Source organism: Indicator indicator, chromosome 24, assembly GCF_027791375.1.
Source record: "Indicator indicator isolate 239-I01 chromosome 24, UM_Iind_1.1, whole genome shotgun sequence".
NCBI lineage: Eukaryota > Metazoa > Chordata > Aves > Piciformes > Indicatoridae > Indicator > Indicator indicator.
Window position 1 is genome coordinate 90,727 of NC_072033.1, and position 22,761 is coordinate 113,487.

At 47.7% G+C, this 22,761-nt stretch overlaps 2 protein-coding genes across 4 annotated transcripts; one reads left to right on the forward strand and one right to left on the reverse strand.

Moving 5' to 3' along the window:
- Positions 1-1,352: 1,352 nt before the first annotated feature.
- On the reverse strand, positions 1,353-17,735 carry NFS1 (NFS1 cysteine desulfurase). The gene is made up of 13 exons (XM_054392102.1): positions 17,704-17,735; positions 17,518-17,585; positions 16,640-16,756; positions 15,940-16,023; positions 14,288-14,440; positions 11,213-11,306; positions 9,552-9,686; positions 8,069-8,226; positions 5,829-5,934; positions 5,389-5,470; positions 3,734-3,817; positions 3,519-3,608; positions 1,353-3,064 (listed from the first exon to the last, which is right to left on the reverse strand). The coding sequence occupies exons 2-13, from the start codon at positions 17,542-17,544 to the stop codon at positions 3,001-3,003; spliced, it is 1,194 nt and encodes a 397-aa protein (XP_054248077.1). The 5' UTR covers positions 17,545-17,585; positions 17,704-17,735; the 3' UTR covers positions 1,353-3,000.
- A 144-nt stretch (positions 17,736-17,879) lies between these two features.
- ROMO1 (reactive oxygen species modulator 1) lies at positions 17,880-19,964 on the forward strand. Of its 3 annotated transcripts, none has more exons than XM_054391973.1 (3): positions 17,880-17,928; positions 18,476-18,606; positions 19,621-19,964. In XM_054391973.1, exons 2-3 carry the CDS (start codon positions 18,476-18,478, stop codon positions 19,727-19,729), a joined length of 240 nt encoding a protein of 79 aa, XP_054247948.1. In that variant the 5' UTR covers positions 17,880-17,928; the 3' UTR covers positions 19,730-19,964. The 3 variants fall into 3 exon arrangements, with proteins under 3 accessions (XP_054247948.1, XP_054247947.1, XP_054247949.1); XM_054391972.1 differs by having other exon boundaries at positions 17,880-17,922; XM_054391974.1 differs by lacking the exon at positions 17,880-17,928 and adding an exon at positions 18,336-18,369.
- Positions 19,965-22,761: the final 2,797 nt, after the last annotated feature.

Below are 22,761 nucleotides of genomic sequence, written 5' to 3' on the forward strand. Positions count from 1 at the left end.
CCTCTGTATCATCCAATAATTTGTGTGTTTAGGTGATATGCTCTATCAGTGTTTAGAAACAGTAAAATCCATCAGTCAGAATGTTTTGCTCCCCTTGTGTATTACTTAACCATCTTGCACTACTGAAAGTTTCTTTTACTCCTCCTTGTCACACTAGTTCAATCTCTAGGACACTCACAAAATAGTGGCACTAAATCTTCACCCTCCTGGTATCCTCATCTTGTTTTATTCATTTAAGGCCCTGCAGATGGCTGCAATTAATCACCAACGCCCCTCCCACTTGCACAAGCCTTCACATCTCCCTCACTTCTGAGTTACTGGCAGTTCCACCTGTAAATATTCTCCTCCCAAAGTTTACTTCCCCATACAAAATGCTGTAGCTGTATTCAGTGGTGTACAACCAGTTGCTCATCCCTGGTGTTATTTATTTGCATCATGGGCAAAAGTATCTCCACAAGAAATTTTGTTCTCATCCTGCTCTGGAATTTTTTAACATTTGTTAAGAGTGTGAATGAGCTTTCCTAGTCTCTACATGCGGAATTTCTGTGTTCCATCAGAATTCTGTATTGCAGAATCGTCACAATTTGGAGCTCCTTTTTCTCAAAATGATCACAATTTAAGGTATTTGATTTTTTTAAACAACAGTTCAGGCATTGAGTTTGAGAAAGACTCATCAAAAGTCAAGGGTTGACTCTACTCTGCTCTTGTGAGACTCCCCCCCCCACCTCGAATACTGTGTCCTGTTCTGTTGTCCCCATCATAAGGACATGGAACTATTGGAGTGAGTCCAGAGGAGGGCCACAAGGATGATCCAAGGGCTGAAGCATCTCTGATATGAGGACAGGATGAAGGAGCTGGGGGTGTTCAGCCTGGAGAAGACTACAGAAGAACTAAGAGCTGCTTTCCAATAGCTGAAGGGATCCTACATGAGAGCTGGGAAAGGTGTCCATCAACAGGACAAGGGGGAATGGTTTGAAGCTGAGGGAGAGCAGGGTTAGACTGGATCTTAGGAAGTTATTCAATACAAGGGTGGTAAGACAGTGGAACAGGTTGCCCAGGGAGGATGTGGATGTCTCCTTGGAGGTGTTTAAGGCCACGATGGATGAGGCCTTGAGCAACAAAGTCTAGTAGAGAGGTGTCCCTGCCCATGGCAGGAGGGTTGGAGTAGATGATCTCTAAGGCCCCTTCCAACCTGAGCCATTCTATGACTTCATGACAGAAAGGAAATGAAGGAGTTGGATCTTCTGCTGTTCTCTAATGAAAGGCTGAAATTTATCAGCTGATTGTGCTGCCTAGTTCAGCCAGACAGGTGGATCCAAAAAGACTGAAAGTAGCCAAGTTTAGGTCTTATCTATACTTTTTTTATCATCCATAAAACACATAGTTCTAAAACATGCTGGGAAAATGTTCTCACATGCTTAATCCAGAAAAAGCATACAGCCCATGGAGAGGGCAGGGCACATACAGCTCCAAAAGCTCTTTATGCACATGGTAGCTTTTACAATGTTGAGATGAAACATAAGGTGCCAGCCCTACTGCATCAGAACTGCTAAGGCCAGAAGATTCAACTAGAACAACTGAGGATTAGCTTTGCATTGCGACCAAATCTGTCCTTGGGAACACAAAAGAAAAACCTCCAAACACAAGCTGCTATAGCACAATCCAGCTTGTGGGACTTAGCTTCAGCTTTTACACCCTTGAGGTAGATACCACCCAGAACTAAAGGTGTGCTCTCTTCAGGGTGCATTCAATGCAGCATCTAATACAGCATCCATCCATTAACACAACCAATTGGAGAACTGTCTGCTTATGCAGCTGAAACAAAGGCACTTGGTGATAAGGAGTTAGGCTTCCTACTGGAAAGATCAACAAAGATAACAAAAGAGAATTTACTATGAATTAATCTCATTTTTAATAGACCCTTTCCCCCAGAACTTGCAGAGAATGGGTTCCCATGCAAGTCACTAGTCAGACGGCAGTGAGGTCTGCCACCCAGAGCTACCCGTTCGTTTCTCCAACAAAACATCCAGGCGCAGCTGGGCAAGACTCCCTGACGTGACAGAAGCCAACAGCTCACAGGCAAACAGAGTAACAGCAAAGGACTCATCCCAAGGGAAGCAAAAAAACCCAGGCTGCATTAAGGCATTGCACTTTACCTGCTCTCCCAACCACCACCACCACTGTGTCCTAACCAAACTGGTATTGCCACTGACTGACAGGTTCTGCACACCTCACTCCCCCACACATTCCAGTTTTCTTTCCTTCGAAAAAACTTGCATGGAACAGCACAATGGAGGCAACAGCAAAGTGCGTCACCGTTGTATTGTGAATTCTAATGCAAAAGGATGTTTTGAATTAATGCAAAGTAGTTTGTACAAGCATCTCCCCAAACCAGATAAAACCAAGGATGGAGCCAAAAATAGTGTTTAAGAAAAACTGTTCTGAACTGCACGTACAACTGAACTGCGAAGGCACACAACCACATTGAGATGTCCTCTTCCTCTAGAAGTGCCAAGCTTCTTCTCATCTGAGAATTTCTCACAGTACAACACATCTGAGTAGCACTAAACCAGCTGCTGTTGCAGGATGCCCACCCCAAACACGCAGGACTCATGGCAACAGCTCTGTGCTGCAAACACAACAGGTACAAAGGGACCTTTCACACCGAGGAACAACAAACCTCTCACCAGCATCCTGCAGGCCCAGGCGCAACAACCTGATTTCCTTTTCTAATTAGAGAAGGCATTTCCAAATAAATTATGTTTTAGCATCAATTTCTCTGTGTCAATATAAATGCAATATGTGTTACAGCATCCTGCTTCTCTCCAGGATAAAGACTAGTTTAATTTTTGGCTTCTTAGACTTTGTGGTCACAGAAGGTAATTTCCCAGTCAAACTGCAAGCATCAAAACCCAGAAGTGCTGGAAAATTTGTTCAGGAATGTACAGAAAATGCATTTTAATCTACATCCACATCTAGTCCATGGATAGAGATGTTCTCTCAGTGCTGAGTCCATTTAATGCTTTTGAGATCAATTCCATCCTGCACCATTTCCCAGAGGGGGCTGTAAAGAAAGGAGACAAATGAGGGCTATCAAAAATGCACACAACATCAACAACAATAATCAAACAGGCAATTTAATCAGTGACATGAGAAATTAGGAGATACCTATCTACCCATCTTCTCCTGGAGGTCAGCAACCTTCAGACAACCAGTCCTCAACTGTGTCCTCAACCCAAAACACAAGAGGTGAGAGGGCAGGTGGCTCCACCTCATTACCCGCTTCCATGCTGGGCATGAAGCGTTTGCCCTACTTGTATTTTTTCCCTGACCAAGGCAGGATCTGGGAGAAGGTTTGTTAAAAGGATTGCTTCCTTAAAAAATTCTCACTCCTGTTAAGACCAGGCTCCCTATCCACTCTGGCAACACCATACAGAGGCACAACTTCCAACTAAATCCAGCTCCTTGATGACTGTCACACCTAGAAGTGCTGATGTGCAGTAAGTGCAGATGCTCACCTCATCTCCCGCAGCCTCTTGACATGCTGTATGCACTTCCGCACTGTATAATCCACTTCTTCTTCTGTGGTGAAACGGCCAATGCCAAATCTACACCCAAAGAAAACCATTAAAGACTAGGATCACATGCAAACAGAGAGCTGGGACACATCCACTACCTACTTTTATCAGAAAAGAGAAATCCTTGGAAGCATAGGGAAGAGCACCTCACACACCTTATAGACGAGTGAGCCAAGTCTTCATCCGTCCCAATTGCTCGCAAAACATAGGAAGGCTCCAGAGAAGCTGATGTGCAGGCACTGGGAAAAGGGGAGGCAAACAAATTTCAAACTTCTGTTCACGTGCAGATGTTACACTGAAGAAACCTCAGTAACCTCCTCCAACAAAGAACAGGCCACTTACAGACATGTATCATTACTATGACTCTTTATGACAACCTGTATCAGCTTGCCCAGCCTCTTAGAAACCAGCAATGAACATAAGCAAGAAAAGAGCTATTCCTGTGGTTGAAGAATGCAAGGGCCAGACATCAGAGGGGAATAAGGGTAATGAATAGAAGCACAAGGGACAAAGAGGTAACACAGGAAATGCAGGAAGAATCAACACAAGGGCAAACAGACACAGCAGGAATGCAGGCTGGCTACAGAGGCAGGGCAGTGGTATGGCTGAGGTCTCTTTCCAAAAGCAAGCTGCTTTGGGAGCTCCTCTGCAAGCCAAACCTGTTTCCTCTGGATCTCATTGGAATTGGTCAGGCATTGGAATAGATTGCTCAGGGAGATGGTGGACTCACTGTCCCTGGAGGCTGTGGACATGGTTTGATGGCCACAGTGGTCTTGGGTTGGACTCGGTAACCTTGGAGATCTTTTCCAACCAAAACAATTCTATGAGTCTATGAAAACAGACTAAGAGGTAGCTAAATGACAGCTATGAAAAAGAGAGAAAGGATCCAAAGCAGAACTATCCAGAGATTGTAACATACCAACAGAACATCAAAGCAGAAAAGCAAATAAAACTTCACAAGCTGCTGTTATGCAGCAGAATGAAACAGTACAGAGAGGACTCCAGAGCAAGATGATCTAGCTAGTGGTTGTCAGCAGAGAGAACTGCCATCCTGAAGCAGCAGGCAAAGCTGGTTACGTGCTGTTACTCAGTTTTACAGGTAGCAACACACAGAACAAACCAAAGTGCTGTCTGCAGTGCACAAAGCAGAGCCTCAGAAGAGATTTTTAAGTTATAGAAGTATTCAGCTTCAGAGAGAGTCATGTGGAGACTTGTTCTTCCTGTTCACAGTGCCAGCAAATTTCTCATTAGGATATGCTGACCACTTCATTCTCAAAGGTGAGAAAAGGAGGGCACCTGTACACTGCATTAACTCCATCATGTGTGCCATATTCCTGCCGCTCTGGCATAAACACAGGCACTGTGAGCTACTTTAACTCAGGTATTTGTCCAGTCTTGATAGGTTCTAGTCATAATCTGCCACTCGTATGAAATCCTGATAAGGACAGAAGCTGCTCGAGCATTAGTGGCCTTCAGAATGGAAGTGTCGCCAGCAGTTCCAAGCCAAGGCCAGTAGTATCACAGGGAACCAGAGTGCATGGCTGGCAGGTAGGAATTTCTAGGGTGTTTTTTATGCTTTTGTTTTGGGGTGGAGGAGTTGGTGTTTGTTGTTTTCAGGAGGAGTAAATTTGACCTTCATTTGAAATGTGCCGCTTCAGAGAAACATCACCTTGGAATGCAACCAATGCCAGACTGACTCCTTAACCAAATACAGGGCACAGAGGAGACCACTCCTTGGTTTGTACCTCCATTAACAGATGTTGCTTTCCCTCCCAAACATACTGCTATCCTTCCCACACATTCCACCTACCTTCCTGAAGACAGAGCCACGTCTTTCAGAGCCATCAGAAGGCTTTCCCCTTCCACATATGCAAAAGATAAGTTGATGCATCCTACATACCAATAAATGAAAAAAACCCACAAACTTCCATCAACTGAATTTTTTTCACAGCAAGAGTGATCAGACATTGGCACAGGCTGCCCAGGGAGGTGTTTAAAAGTCGTTTAGATGTAGTGCTTGGGGATACGGTTTAGGGGTGAACTTGGTGGAGTAGGGTTAATGGTTGGATTAGGTAATCCCAAGGGTCTTTTCCAACCTGAATGGTTCTGTGATTCTGTGAAATCTAGGGCAAATCCCACCCCATGTGGCAGTGGTTACACAGTGTGTAGTTGAAGTGCATTTTTCAGCCATGGCCGTTGACACCAAGGAGCCAGAGGGTTCCAAGCGGCTCAGGACTTTGCTGGTGTTACCTGGGTAGCGATGCTCTCTATCTCCATTCATAACCACATCAGGAACCTCACTCATTATGTTTGTAACCAGTCGTTCTGCCAGCTGGGAGATTCGCTTATGGTCATACTAGCAAAAAACCAGAAAAGACACCAAAACAATTAACAGCGCCAAGTTTGACTTCATTCAAACCGGTTTGTGTCACCAGCCAGGAGCATACTGAAGCAGCTGGATTTAGTTAGACTACAGAAAGAACTCATCTGAAACTTAAAAAGACTGTGTCAAGTTTTGCCTGCTCTGTTTTAAAAGTCAGTTACCAGTTTGTTTGTAGGTAAATCAGCCTTCAGAAATATCCCACACCACTCAGAAAGATCCCTGTATACAAGCTGTCAAATGGGCTTTGCTACAAGCACAGGGTTCTGTATGCTTAAAGACAAGTCAGGGAGTGCAGAACATGATGCATTCTGCAACACAAGCAAAAATGTCTGCTCTGGCCAGGGCCCCTTATTTCCCTAGGAGCTCTCAAACTACATAAATCATAGAATCACAGAATGGTTTGGGTTGGAAGCAATCTCTAAAGCTCATCCATTCCAAACCCCCTGTACTCAGTAGGGACATCCTCCACTAGATCAGGCTGCCCAGAACCCTGTCCAGCCTCACCTTGAATATATCCAGGGACGGGGCCCAACCACCTCCTTGAACAACCTGTTGCAGTGTTCCACCACCCTCACGGTGCAGAATTTTTTCCTCACATCCAATCTAAATCTGCTCTGCTCTAGTTTGAAGCCATTGCCCCTGGTCCTGTCCCTGCAGTCCCTCTGCAGCCTTCAGGTACTGGAAGGTCACTATTAGGTCTCCCTTGAGCCTTCTCTTCTCCATGCTGAACAACCCCAGCTCACTCAGCCTGTCCTCATAGCAGAGGTTTTCCAACCCCCTGAGCATTTTTGTAGACAAGGACTAACGATGAGTTACTCTGAGCTCAGCCTTTACAACACCTGACGCAGTGAGAACTGCCCACATGCAGTGTCCTGTTTTAGACTGAAAAATGAAGTCACTTACATTAAAAAACCATTAAAGTGTGGTACCAGCACACATGCTATTCATGCCTGTTTACAAGTCTGAAAACGCTTTAGAAGAAAATAAGGCTATCTCAAATACTAAATGACTTAGAAACACCAACGCCCTGCCAGTCAAGAAGAGAATCCAGATATGAAGCTCATGGAGAATTCAGGCTCTGCAGGCTCTCTAGCCTCCAACAAGGCTTCTCTAACCACCCAGCTCATAAGGTGAGCCTCTGCCTGTCTCCCAGGAAGAATCATAGATTCATGGAATGGGTTGGATTGGAAGGGACCTTAAAGACCATCCAGTTCCAATTCCCCTGCCATGGGCAGGGACACCTCCCACCAAGCCAGGTTGCTCAAGGCCTCATCCAGCCTGGCCCTGAACACCTCCAGGGAGGGGACATCCACAGCCTCCCTGGGAAACCTGCTCCAATGTCTCCCCACCCTCAATGTGAAGATTTTCCTCCTAGTCTCCAGTCTAAACCTGTCCTTCTCAACCTTCAATCAACTGCCCCTTACTCCATCTCAACAAGCCCTTGTCAGAAGTCCTTTCCCAGCTTTCTTGAAAGCCCTTTCCAGGTACTGGAAGGCTGCTATACTATGTATATGGATGTCAGACTTACACATTCCATTGGCACTACCTTCAAGGACGTTTGCATTCCAGTTGCAGGAATGCATTGGTGCCCACAGACAGTTAAAACAGCATACAGAGGCTTGGACACCAGACCTAGAAAAAATTTTACTGTCCAAGCTATTAAAAAGATTCTTAGTTGCAAAACTGCAAACTTGAACTTTTTACATTTTATAAGCATGATAATGGACTACGGAGTCTTTTTTTGGTCACTAAACATTACATAAACATGATTTATTCCATTTCAGAGATGCTGCTAATATATCCATAACGGAGAGATGAGTCCAAGCAATTAAAACTGTGTTACCACTTAAACTGTCAACTGTAAACCTGTTGTGGAAAATTTGATTGAAACCACATAAAGAAAAAAGAAACTTCAGAAAGCTGAAAAATCAATTCCCAATTACCCAAAACCATCCCTGAGGATCTCAAAACATTTACTTCATGTTGTAACACGAGACTCAAATTTAATTCGGGCACACAGACTGAAAAAGACCTAAGAAATCTAAGACCCAGCCAGCCCTGATACATTACTTTCTGGAATATAGGCCACGAATCTTCTCCCACATACCTCCATCTCTTGCTGTGCCACTTCACATGCTGCCCCCAGGCCCACTGCTAAAGGAGTGGGCACAGTCCCTGACCGCAGCCCTCTCTCCTGGCCTCCCCCACTTTGCAGGGGCTCCAGCCTTACACGTGGCCGGCGGCGAACGTAGATGGCACCAACCCCTGGAAAACAAGGAGGGCAGCTTCAGTGTGCACCCACAGTGACAAAACTCTGGACTCAAGGTTTGGAAACATTCCTCATTTCCTCAGCACACACCCTAGGGACAGCTTGCTGAGGAAACGTGTGAGCACAGACACAGAAGCACATTATCTATGAACGGGCTTAGTTCCCACTGCTTATGCTCCTCTTTGTTCAGGTTCCCAGATCCTCAGCAATGGGAGAAACTGAACTGCAGCTTCTTGAGCCTCTGTGTTCTTCAGCCATCTAGGGACTCTGTGCTTCCCTTAATTCTCACAATTCCTGTGCATGGCTGGAGTTCTTCCCTTTCCACCGAAGCTTTTACACACAGGTATTTCATTGAAGTTCCCTTACTAATTCCAACTGAAAGCTCCAGAACTCCTTTCCCTGGATTACCAGGCCAGCAGCAGTCCCAGGAGTCCTTTCTCCTTCTTCTCATTAAGGATACTCATCAGAGGCACCAATTTCCAACAGGCCGAATAGATAAGCCAGTTTTGACAGTCAGCCTATTTCAAACTCTGGTTTTCCTACCTAGAAACCTGATTTTCATGCCTTGGCATACACAATGAGTGACTGTCACCACAGGAAGAATGTTTGTAACTTCTGCTCATAATATTTTGTGAAAAATTGTCTGTGATCTGCCCAAAGTTATTAGTTGAAAATTTAGTCCTCATCCAGAGGTTCTAAGGAGAGCTTATACAGAAAAAAACAAAACACTGAAAAAATACTAAATTTGCCTTTGTTTCCAAATAGGACACAGATGACAGCAAACCTGATTTCTGTCTATCCACATCCAGTGTGACAAACTAAATGGACTGTGCCAGTGATAACAGCTGAACCTTTAGTATCTGGGAATAAAATTCATAGCCAGATTTTAAATCCCTTTCTTCAAAGATGATGCAGAACTGGGGTTGGGGGGAAGAAGCCATTGGAAGTGGACAACAGCCAAAATCACCAAGAATTGAAACTTTACAGTTAACTTTCAGATTCCTTGTTGCAAGTTAGACTTGGGTTTAAACTTTGCCCTATAACTTGGTGACTTCCTTTCAACCATTTCAGCATCAATTCTGCTTTACACCATGCAGATGACATCTGAAAAGCATCCTAATGCTACCGTATCTTCCTTTGGTGAAGCCACCTCACAACCCATCAGGACTAAAGATCCACTTATTGCAGCTTTAAGTCTGGCAGCAGTGTATGAACTACTCCACATGCAGTCCAATAAGCAGAGAGGTTTGGCTCACATCTTGTGTCCTTAAGGTAGGCCTGGAAACAAAAACTCTCTAAAAAAGCACTTCAACAAAAGTACCTTTGGGACCATAAATTTTGTGGCCACTGATGCTCATTAGATCTATTTTCATGTCGTTGACATCCATAGGAATTTTACCAATTGCTTGTGCAGCGTCTGTGTGGAAGAAAACCTTGTGTGCACGGCAGATCTCACCTGGAACAGAAAAACAATCCCCCCACATTATCTCATCTCATTGTTATGACTGCAGGGATCAGGACAAGGAATCTGAAGCATCAGGTTAAGCAGGGACCGGTTCTGAGGCGAAGAAGGGAGAAATGGGTGCTGTCAAGTTTCTTTCACAATGAAGCGTCTAAAGCCCTGTGGCTGATACCTTGCTGGGCACAGGTTTAGGCAGGTCAGAAGGTAAGACTACAGGGATTATTTTCAGTTGAGCAGTTAAAAAGTCTTCTGATGTTAAAAAGTGAGATTGTTTCCAAAGCCACACCTTGTTTTAAGCACAAACTACTGCAAACAGTTTCCCCACAGGGATGACTCCACAGCTGGACAAAATTACTTTTCTCTTCCTTCCATTTCTTCTCAACACCAGTCCAGCTTTACTTTCAAGTTTATACTTGCCAAGCATTGTTTGCCATTTCCTCTATTTTCCAAGTACTGCAATCCTCAGCTTCAAAAGTGTTCACAGAATTGTCACTAGTCCTCACACAAGTGGCTAATTACTGCCACTTGAAGCCACACTAGCTTGTAATCAACATCTTTGCATCCAGAGCTAAACTAAAGTACACCAAGGAACAGAACAATGCAGTGTTTATGGGCAGTGAACTGAATTATTCACTTCTGTCATCCAAAAATTTCAGACTAATCCTCCACAGTCTGTACCTAGCACAGTTGTACCCTAGATCCCTCCTTTGCTCAAGTTCAGCATTACCTTCAACAGGAGCCGCTGTCCTCCCATGGTCAAGCAAGAGCAGTATTGCCACTGCTCAGGGCAGGCCACAGGCCTCACACTAACCAGGCCTTAGGTTAACCTCACAGGCCACAGCCCTAGGCTATGGGACCTGCTACCAAGGTGTTACAAGAACTGGCTGTGGAAACTAGAGCTTGGCACCAGCTATCTCTGCCATTCAAGCATGACACAATAGTAACAGCCTTGACAAAATAAGCACAGGTGACAAAAAGAACCCTGGCTATCCAGGTCTCTCTTCACCTACTTTGAGGTGCCTGTCTCTCCATCTGCCCACTCAAGAGCTTGGCTCCCAGCCTCCGGTTCCAGTAACCTGGCTTTTTAATGGCCTTTTGACCTCCAAATCAATTATTCATGATGGTACACAGCAATACTGGGGGCAAAGCAATGTCTAAGTGGTCACCATCCCTTGCCACCCCAAATTCTGCGTATTAAACAAGTACTCAATAATCCATTTGAGTCCATAACCTCAATCTGGCCAGTTACTCTGTGCAATGTTTCCATCCATTGTACAATTCAGAATGAAACTGGAGGCCCTGCAGCTGGTCTGCACTACAAGGCTGTCACTTGCTGCAAAAATACTGAATTTCATCCTCATTTCCCTTTTAAGACACTTTTATTTGGGACAGCATTATTATTTATTCCTTAACTATATTACACCTTATCTTTTGCATCAGCAGCACCTGGCTATGCAAACATGGAGTGCAATGAAGCAGCAGTGAGAGTAGCTGGCCTCTGGAAGCCATGGAGTACTCACCAATGTCACCAACTGGCTGCTTTACTCCTATTTCATTATTCACAGTCATTACAGAAACCAAACTCGTATCTGGCCGGAACGCAGCCTCCAACTCCTGGTAAAACATTCAAACAGGCAGAAGCTGTGACTAAAGAAGAATCACAGAATTTCAGGGGCTGGAAGGGACCTCGAAACATCATCTAGTCTAACCCCCCTGCCAGAGCAGGATCACCTACACCGGATTACACAGGAACGCATCCAGGCGAGTTTTGAGTATCTCCAGCGAGGGAGACTCCACAACCCCCCTGGGCAGCCTGTTCCAGTGCTCCATCACCCTCACAGGGACAACATTTTTCCTCATATTTACGTGAAACTTCCTCTGCCTCAACTTCCACCCATTGCCCCTTGTCCTGTCATTGGGCACCACCGAGAAGAGCCTGGCTCTTGGCACTCACCCTTTACATAAACATTGATGAGGTCACCTCTCAGTCTCCTCTCCTCTAAGCTAAAGAGCCCTCAGCTCCCTCAGTCTCTCCTTGTATGGAAGATGTTCCACTCCCTTAATCATCCTCGTGGCTCTGTGCTGGACTCTTTCAAGTAGCTCCCTGTCTTTCTTGAACTGAGGGTCCCAGAACTGGACACAGTATTCCAGATGCAGCCTCACCAGTGCACAGTAGAGGGGGAGGAAAATGACTCTTGACCTACTGGTCACACCCCTTCTAATCCACCCCAGAATGGCATTGGCCTTCTTGGCCACAAGAGCACATTGCTGGCTCATGGTCACCATTCCATCCACCAGGAGCCCTAGGCCCCTTTCGCCTTCACTGCTCTCCATCAGGTCAGTCCCCAACCTATACTAGCGCATGGAGTTGTTCCTTCCCAGGTGCAAGACTCTACACTTGCCCTTGTTGAACTTCATCAAATTTCTCCCTGACCCTCTCTCCAGTCTGTCCAAGTCTTGCTGAATGGCAGCACAACCTTCTGGTGTGTCAGCCACTCCACCCAGCTTTGTGTTGTCAGCAAACTTGCACTCTGTGCCCTCATCCAAGTCATCCACGAGTATATTGAACAGTACTGGTCCCAGTACTGACCCCTGAGGAACTCCACTAGACACAGGCCTCCAACTAGACTCCATCCCATTGACCACAACTCTTTGACTTCTTTCCTTCAACCAGCTCACAATCCACCTCACTACCTGATCATCGAGACCACACTGACTCGTTTTAGTTGCAAGGATGCTGTGGGAGACGGTGTCAAATGCCTTACTGAAATCAGGATAGACCACATCCACTGCTCTACCATCATCTATCCACCTGGTTATGTTCTCATAAAAGGCTATCAAGTTGGTCAAACATGACTTCCCTTTGGTAAAGCCATGTTGACCACTCCTCATGACCCTTGTCCTTGATATGCCTATGGACAGCGCCAAGGATAAGTTGCTCCAAGATTCCTGTGCACACCTTCAATTTGCCAGCAAATCTTAACCACCAACAATCCCCTGGGCTCTGACAGTCTTGATGAGAGCACCAACCCGTGTGAATACAAAGAGAAGACCTAGGGAAGACCTTACTACTGTGGATTAGTCCATAAAGGGTGGAGGACGGAAACTCCCTTTTTACAAGGAGTCTCATGGAAAAGTCACAGGGGCAAGGTACTGCTGGGGACATTCCCATTGCACTCCAGAAGAAAATGTTTCCCCATGCGAACAGTCAGACATTGGAATCATCTCCCAAGGGAAGCAGTGGATTCCCCTGTGTTGGACAGTTTTAAGACTCACTTGACAAGGTGCTGGGCCAGCTCACATCAACTACACTATCACCCAGAAAGGTTGGACTAGATGCACCCTGCATCAGCTCAGAATAGGCTTTTGCTGTGTCTCATACACTCTCCTGAACTGTTTTCCTTAATGAATTAGCCACCCACAAAACATCTTAAGCCACATCTAGACAAAGCGAGGTGGCTATAAAGGTACTGCAGTATCTACAAGAAAGCATCCTGCAATGGAGTCACAGAATTACAGAATATCTCAGGTTGGAAGGGACCTCAGAGCTCATCTACTCCAACTCCCTTGCCAGGGAAAGGCATGCCTCTCAACTAGACTCAGCTGCTCAAGGCCTCATCCACTCTGGCCCTGAGCACCTCCAAAGAGGGTGCATCCACAACCTCTCTGGACAACCTACTCCAGAGTCTCACCACCCTTGACAGAAGAACTTCTTCCTCAGCTCCAGTCTAACCCTGCTCTGCCTCAGCTTCAAACCATTCCTCCTTGTCCTGTCTCTAGACACCCTCATTAAAAGTCCCTTTGTAGCCTTCCTCTAGGATCCCTTCAGGTATTGGAAGGCAGCTCTAAGGTCCCTCCGGAGTCTTCTCCTCTCCATGCTGAACACCTCCAGCTCCCTCAGCCTGTCCTCATAGCAGAGGTGCTCCAGCCTTTGGACCAGCCTTGTGGCCCTCCTCTGGACTTGCTCCAAGAGTTCTGTTCTTCTTGTGATGGGGAGAGTGTTCAAGTTGGGGTCTCACAGCGAACTTCTCTGAGAACGCACATAGCACTCCTGTGCCTGCAGGCTTTGCTCTCTCTACCCCACCACGTACAAACAAGGTCTCTCCATGCCAGATGACAGGGCTAGAAATAAAACTGACGTTGTCCTGTATTACAGGACAAAGGAGGAAATACAGACTGCAGCCAGTACAGCCAGAAAGGTCTGTGCATGGATAGCAGAGCATTGTAATCACTGTGTCTGATGCCTTGAGTAGCTTAGGTCATGAAATTTCAACCACTGACTGCTGTATCAAAGGCAGCCTCCTCTTAGTCATGTACTGGGTTCTCAATAGGGTATGCGACAGCTCCACTGCATGGGTATGAATGGCAGCAGGTGAACAGTGGGGTGAGATGGGTGTTTTGGCTGAGAAGAAGTATACAGCACCAGACAGAACAGAAAATCCTTCTCCAGCTGTGATGGAGATGTGACTGTCGTTCTACCTTGTGATACTTATCATCCTTTCTTCTTTATTATCAAAAGCACACATCACACGAGTATCAATTTGAAGGAAAAACATCTTCTATTCCCACTTTCTTCCCGTCAGCAAACAACCTACCTTCAAGTCTATGAGCCCATTTTTTTTAACAGGCAGATACGTGACCTGAAAACCTTCTGACTCCAAGGAGCGGCAAGAATCCAACACACACTTGTGCTCTGTCTGCGTGGTGATGATATGCTTTTTCCTGGACTTATAGAACCTTGCAACACCCTGTCAGCACAATCCATAAACAACAAATCTGTCATCAGACCACTGAAGAGTGCAAGCTTTACAGAAAATCATCAGAGACATGAAATTATAATTTAGACAGAACTAATGCAGATCTCCATTTGCCCTGTCATGCACCTCAAAGGTCCTCTCCTGTAATTCCCCCTGCATCTTTCCATTAGAGCTCATTACTCAAAGCATCTCAGATTGCAAAGAGCCTGGGAAATCAGAGTTTCACAGTATATCAGAGGTTGGAAGGACCTCAAGAGATCATCAGGTCCAACCTCCCTGCCAGAGCAGGATCACTTAGGGTAGTCTGCACAGCAATGCATCCAGGTGGGTTTTGAAAGTCTCCAGAGAAGGAGACTCCACAACCCCGCTCGGGAGCCTGTTCCAGTGCTCTCTCACCCTCCCTGTAAAGAAGTGTCTCCTCATGTTGAGGTGAAATCTTCTATGTTCAAGTTTGAACCCATTGTTCCTTGGCCTATCACTGTGAACCACCCAAAAGAGCCTGGACCCCTCCACTTGCCCCCCATCCCTCAGATATTTATAGACACTGATCAGATCCCTCTCAGTCTTCTCTTCTCCAGACTAAACAGCCCCAGGGCTCTAAGTCTCTCTTCACAGGGGAGATGCTCAAGTCCCCTAATCATCCTCATGGCTCTCCCTTGGATTCTCTCCAGCAGGTCTCTGTCTCTCTTGAACTGGGGAGCCCAAAACTGGACACAGTACTCCAGGTGTGGGCTCACCAGGGCAGAGTAGAGAGGTAGAAGAACTTCCCTAGACCTGCTGGACACCTTTCTTGATACATCCCAGGATCCCATTGGCTCTCTTGGCCACAAGAGCACATTGTTGTTCCATGGAGAACTTGCTGCCCACCAGCACTCCAAGGTCTTTCTCTGTGGAGCTGCTCTCCAGCAGGGCAGCCTCTAACCTGTACTGGTGCCTGCTGTTATTTCTCCCCAGATGTAGGACCCTGCACTTGTCCTTATTAAACTTCATGAGGTTTGTCTGTACCCAGCTCTCAGCCTGTTCAGGTCACACTGGATGGCAGCACAGCCTGACAGGGTGTCAGCCACCTCCAGTTTTGTATCATCAGCGAAATGTAAGTTCTAGACACTGTTAACATTTGCAGTGGAGTCACATGCAGTGAGAAGTCTGAACAACCAGGTACTAAGGGTTAAAAACACTACCTAGTTTTAGTCAGAAGCTTGTAATCAGCACCTCTGCTGTATTTCATGACAAAGACTTTAAGCACCTAAGCAGAAGGACTGTATTTGTTGTATATGAGATAAACACTGAGTATTATACTCTCTCCTCAAAAACTTGTCCTGGGTACCAAAACATCCCAGTATTTCCTCCATGTATGTAGCAGAATACCACAGGGAATAAATCCAGGAATGCATATTATTTGCTAATGAGCACAACCATCTGAAAGTCGCATGAAGTTCTTAAGAGTATAATTTTAATGTAATAAATAACTATCATTGTAAATCTTTTACCTTAATTGCCATATTATTTGATTCTGTTGCACCACTGGTAAAGATAATTTCCCTTGAATCAGCTCCTATTAAATCTGCAACTTGCTGTTTAAAAAGAAATGCACATTTCATTTGCATGTAAAATTCAATGAGTTCACCATCGCAAAACACATGCAAAATTTTCTCAAGAATACCCCCTTGGGCCTCAAAGGGATCGCAGCTAGTATTGAACAGTCATGCCACAGGTACAATAGTCTCAGTATCTATAAAATCCATTAGGAATCCATAGTCATTAGAAGCAGTGGCATAAAGCATTAATTACCCTGTCATACAAGAACACAGAAGTTAAGTAGACAAAAAAAAAAAAACAAACGTATGACTTCCAAAGGAAATGACAAGACCCCCACCTAAGAGTAGGAAAATAATAAACCATGAAGCAAGCCCAGCTACTACAGCAGCATGCTTATGTCCTCAGGAAACTACAAATCCTGAGGTGCTTTCGCCTAAAGCATAAGTTTCTGACCCTTCAATTGCTCAAATCTCACTATTTTGTCTGACACTAAATCTGCTGAAATATAGCTAAGCAAAAGGGAAGCTGCTAATTCCAGCCCACAGAGAACTAACCAACTACAGTGGTTTATCCTTGCTTTTGATTTTCCTTCGACACTGAGCCTCTCACCAGCAGGAAAACCACCCTGGCTGCAGGGAGCGCCAGACTCACCCGCCTTGCCTTCTCCATGGCAGCCTCGCTCTCCCAGCCATAGGCATGGGTCCTGGAGTGGGGATTGCCATAGTAGGCCATCAGGTATGGCAGCATGCTGTCCAGCACCCTGGGATCCTGTGGGACACAAACCACAGCCTTAGAAGCAGAGAAGCTAAAGCATCTATATCCCTGCTACACCCCGACAGCCTCCCCCTGCCCCAGAATTCACAGCACTGATGCTGCAGTGCCTGCATTTAGCTCCAGCCAGATGCCCACAACGTGATGCTATTCTATCATCCACAACATCTCCCCTTGCAGATGGGAGCAGCCAGCAGTCGTGTTCTGTGCTCTCGCACGTTAACCTAAATCTACATCAAGATGAACACAGAAGAAGTGTTTTCTGAGCAAAAGAAACACAAAGTCTTAAAAAGTCAGGGAAAATCACACAGTTGAAGAATTTGGTCAGAAGACTTCCTTGCGGCCTCTCAAAGCAACACCCACCCCCGCAGATGCCAGGGGAAGTTCCAACGTGGCCCTGCCGCTGCTCCCACCCCGCGGCACATCGGATAGCAGCGGAAGCACCGAGCCCGCACACTACGGGGTGGAGAGGGACGACACTGTCGCAGCGCCATTAAAAGGCTGACCTCGACCCCTCCGTGCCCCGAGTCAAAGCCCCGGTGTAGTAGCAGCTCCTTCGGGTGCCGTTGCTTCCCTGCGGCCAGCCCGAGAGCGCAAAGACAGCCGGAGCCTTGGGTGCCAGGCGAGCGCTCCAGAGACAGCACTTGTTTCTGCGTGCCCCCCGTGTGTCCTGCTCCCGGGGCGGACCCGGGGAGACAGCTGCTGCAGCGCCAGGAGGAATGCGCGAGGAGGCGGATAGAACGCTACCCGGCCCTTACCAGAGGGGTGGTGGCCTGGACGTCCATGTAGAGAGGCCGCGGGGTGCCCACTCCATCGCCGCTTGGCCCTGAGGGGAGCAGGAGGAAGAGGACGAACCGATGACGGGAGCAGGCGGGAGAGGCGAGACCGCGTTCCGCCGGCCGGACCTGCCAACACCTTGGGCTCTGCCCCAACCATTGCCTTACCCTGTCCCGGTGCTTGTGCCTGTCCTGGTGCCGGTCGCGGCGCGGCCGCCGAGAGCCAACGAAGGGCGAAAGCCCCCCGCGGGGCCGCCAGGAGCCGCCACAGCAGCATGGCCGCGGGACTGCGCAGGACCTGCCCCTTCCTGTGGCGTCTGGCGCGCGCCGGAAGTGGGCTTCGGAGCGGGCAGCGGTGGAGGGCGCGACGCGGCCGGAGGTAGTGAGGTACAGGTGGGGTACCGGTTGCCACCCTTCCCGCCGCAGGGGGGCCGTGGTTGAGGCCCGCGTTTCCGGGGAAAGGGTCGGGCCGCAGCCGAAGTACCCTTGAGGGGAAGCGAGAGGTGGGGGCCCTGCTGCGCCGGGAGCGAGGCCTTGCGCCGGGAGGCGGTAGGCCGCCCCTCCCGGGGATTCTTTGGTCCTGACGGGCGGATTCGCTGCCTGTCTTCGCTGTCTCTCTCTGCTGCCTCCGAGCTCAGTTGCAGTTCGGGAGGACAGGCCCGGCATCGAGAGACGAAAAGCTCAGTGAGGCTCTGAAACTGGCCTCTGAGACATAGCTGTGCTCACAGGGTCTTGCTGACGGCAAAACTCGGCGGACATCAAGTCACCGGCGTTCCCCCCCTGTTTTTTCGTACTTGACAGGCGAGGACACAAGTCTGAACGCATGTAACCACAGTTAAGAGATACCCTGACGCATGTGGGCCTGCTGTCCAGCCCAATTTGCTTGTCGAGGCTTGTTAGAGCAGTAGATCCATGTAGGGTTTTGTTCTTTCTTTTCTAGATGCCTGTGACAGTGGGCCCCTACGGGCAATCGCAGCCCAGCTGCTTCGACAGAGTCAAGATGGGTTTCATGATGGGCTTTGCAGTGGGCATGGCAGCAGGAGCACTGTTTGGCACTTTTTCCTGCCTCAGGTATGCCAAGGAAATGGCATTCAAAGGCAAGTCGTGATGGAGCAAGAGGAGAGAAATGCCTTGGGGCTGGGAGGGAGGTGTGGTTCTGTCCCTGTGTTCTCACACAAGTGAAACTTTGCCTGTGGCTCTGAATTAGACACAGTTTGAGAGCCTGCAGCTGGCCCCAGCCTCAAAGTGTGACAATGGTGCGGCATCACCTTTGGGTCAGCTGTGTACAAGGAGAGTGCAGTTTCACAGACCTTTTTCTGCTGTTCCTGAGGGAAGTTGCCTTGGGATGCTGAGGCTGAGGAAGCTGAGCTGGATGAGTAGTCTGTGCAGATACACATGCAGCCCTCTTCCCTAAAGGTTCCTGAGGTATTCTGCAAACTCTCAGGTATCTGCATCATGCATTGGGTGTCCGATCCCTCTGAACAGAGGCAATTACTGCACTGACCCCAAGTCTTAATTCCAGGAGTGTAGGCAGAACTCTGGTTGGCACTGGCAGAATCCCACTGAGAATCAGAGAGTAACAATATTCCAGCTTCCCCCAGCACTCCCTGGCATGCCAGCACAGGGGCAAATAGTGCTTGCTGCTGCACCTCAGCTCTCATGCTGCTCACCCACCCCTTCTGGCACACGTCAGCTATGAAAAGGAGTTACTGAAATCAGCTCCACATTTTCAGAACTCTGATGGAGTTGTTTTAATCTGTGCTTAAACATGGGTGATGATTTGGTAGCGAGCCAGAAGGATGAAAAGGCACAAAGCCTAATCTGATGGAGTTTGAAAAGGTCTCCAATTCCTCTGAAGTCCTGCAGAGGATTCCCAGGTGGCACAGTGCTGGCATCATGTTCAGAAGAAGCAGTTGCAGTGGCTCTGTTACACTCTAATGTCACAGCTTCTACTGTACCATTTTAGAGGGAAAATCTGTGGTTTAAAAATCAAAGACACAAAATTCCTTAGACCCTACAGTCATGGTAGTGCTTAAAAGCCAGGCTTCAGCTTTTACTTACTTCCTGTGTTTTTCTTTTTCTCAGGATTGGCATGAGAGGACGAGAGCTGATGGGTGGAGTTGGCAAAACGATGATGCAAAGTGGAGGGACATTTGGGACATTCATGGCTATTGGTATGGGAATCCGCTGCTAACCTGAAGTTTGGGCTTCGTCCTGGAGTGCCCCTGCCTGGCTGTTTCTCCTCTGTACCATAATAAAATGTTGAGATACTTGGAGGTGAGAGCTCCTCATGAGACAGTGAAGCATCATCCTCCTTGCTCTGTTGATTGTGAACCTGCTTTTTACCAAATTTCTACTTTCTTCCTGACTCTTTGCTCTCACGACAAGAAGAATTAATAACCCTTTGTACTACATTAAAGTTCCTGTTTCAGAGGTGTAAGTGCAGTGCATGTCTCTCCCCTTATTACCCGGGCAGCTACATTGCATTCACACATTCCTGAAGAATTACTCTGTGGCCAATTCAGATCAACTGTCAAATTCCTTTCCTGTTGCACAAATTGAAGTAGACTCCATTTCTGAGTTCCAGGTAATGTGGGGCAAGTGCTCCCCGCAGGAGGATTTGGGCAAGTCCTGCAGCTGAGGGCAAGCTAGAGCCACTCAGGCACCTTTCTCCAGCCAGGTTGGCAGCAATGGTGCAGAACCCCTCCTGTCCTGTGACAGCCAGACATTGATGTGCAATGAGTCATGAGGATGACACTAGGCCTGGAAGGTCTGACCTCCCTGTTAGCCCTTGAGCAATGTCCTTGCTAAAGCTGCTAAAGCTGAGCTGCACAGTGAGTGAGTCAGAGCTGGCAGCTGCAGCCACCTCCAGCAGTAAGACTTGCTGCAGCTCTTTCTGTTCCCTGAAAAAGGGCAGGGGCTGCACTGGCAAGAGCTGCACCAACAGGAAGTCTTTTCCTAGCTTGCCTTGGGTCTGCAAGGTGCAGCCCGGCACAGAGAGAACAGGAGTACTGCTCACCCACCTCTGGTGCATCCTGTGACTGAACTGGTTTGTTGTTGCCATCTCCATCTGCTTGCCTTTTGGAGCAGCACTGATCTTCCCTCCACTTTCACTGCTGTTTGACAGCGCAGGTTAACATCTCCAGAACCTGGATCAGCACCTACACAGCCTTTACCTAGTCTAAGTGTGTTTTTTTTCCCTTTATTAAGTGAGGAACACAAATCTGCCACTAAGCCCCTGCTCTGTCATGCAGCTGTGTAGCTTCCAAGGAAGAAACTGCACTAGTGACAACCAAGTTGAACAGCACAGCTGCTCTGCCATGGCTCAGGTTTTACCCCAGCTGGCACTGATGGATTGCAACTGACAACCAAAAAAAGTTTCTTCAAGCTAAACCAGAGCAGCTTTGCTTGGCTTTCCTCAGCTGTTGGCTTGTCATACATTCCTGGATCCTCCCCACATCTGCCTGTGAAGGACCTCCAATTACCAGTCCCATTCCATCCCAGCTCTACCCTTTATTTCTGGTCAGCCTCCTGCCCTGCCACAGCTGGGCCACAGCTGCACAGAACCTAAACAGCTGGAAGCCAGGCTACCACCCCATCCCGTTTCAGAACACTGGCAGCATTCCCCTGGCAGCAAATTGAACCTGGGTGGAATCCATGCTCCACACCTTTGTCAAATCCAGCTTCCATCTGAGCTGGAAGTTGTTCGTTGTGAGGGTGCCAGAGCCCTGGCCCAGGCTTCCCAGGGAGGTTGTGGAGTCACAGAATCACAGACTGGCAGGGTTTGAAAGGGACCTCTGGAGATCATCCAGTCCAATGTCCTTGCCAAGGCAGGGTCACCTAGAGGTCACAGAAACACACCCAGGCAGGTTTTGAGTGTCTCCAAAGATGAAGACTACAACTTTTCTGGGCAGCCTGTTCCAGTGCTCCATCACCCTTGAAGAAGTTCTTCCTTTCGTTTAGATGGAACTTAGATGTTCAAGTTTGTGCCTTTTGTTCCTTGTCCTGTCACTGGGCACCACTGAAAAAGCTCTGGTCCCATCCTGACATCCACCCTTTGAGTACTGATCAGCATTGATGAGATTCCCCCTTGGTCCTCTCTTTTCCACACTAAACAGCCTGAATTCTCTCAGCCTTTCCTCATCAGAGCTGTTCCAGTCCCCTCAGCATCTTTGTAGCCCTTTGCTGTACTCTCTCCAGCAAGTCCCTGTCCTTGAGCTGGGGAGCCCAGAACTGCACACAACGCTCCAGATGTGGCCTCAGCAGCATAGAGGAAGAAGAACCTCCATTGACCTGCCAGCCATGTTCCTCTTGAAGCACCTTCTTGGCCATGAGGGCAGATTGCTAGCCCAGGGTCATCCTGTTGTCCACCAGCACTTCCAGGTCCTTTTCCCCAGAGCTGCTCCCCAACTGTGTCCCTTCACCCAGACCATTGATGAAGACATTCAATAGAGCTGACACCTGGGGGACATCACTAGTCACAGGCCTCCAACTAGATTTGTGCCCCCCGACCACAGCAACTCTCTGAGCCCTTTCCTTCAACCAATTATCGTCCATCCTACAATCTAGTCTGCAGTTCTTCAGCTTGGCTGTGAGGATGCCATGGCAGGTAGCGTTGAAAGCCTTGCTCAAGTTGAGGTAGACCACAATCACTGCTCTCCTCTTGTCCATCCATCTAGTTACGCCATCATAAAAGGCTATCACATTGGTCAAGCACAACTTCTCCTTGGTGAATCCCTACTGACTAGTTGTGATAAGCCTCTTTTCCTCAACATATTTTGAGATAGCACCAAGAACAAGATGTTCCATCAGCTTTCCAGGGATGGAAGTGAAGCTGACCAGTCCCAGGTGTTCCTTCTTATGCTTTTTGAAGATAAGAGTGACAGTGGCCTTCCTCCAATCCTCAGGCACCTCTCCAAGACTTTTCAAAGACATGGAGAGTGGTGTAGCAATGACTCCAGCCAGCTCCCTCAGCACTTGCAATTGCCCATCAGGGCCCATAGATCTGTGGACGTTCAGTTCACTTAACTGATCTCCAAACCCAATCCTCTTCAACTGAGGCAAGGTTGACCTTTCTCCTGAATTCCTCTGTGGTTTGAAGGATCTGGGACTCCTGAGAGCTGGCCTTAGCAGTAAAGACCAAGGCAAAGGCAGCATTCTCTGTATCCTCACTCACCAGGGTACCCACCTAATGCAGCAGTGAGCCCACGTTTCCTCTGGTCTTCC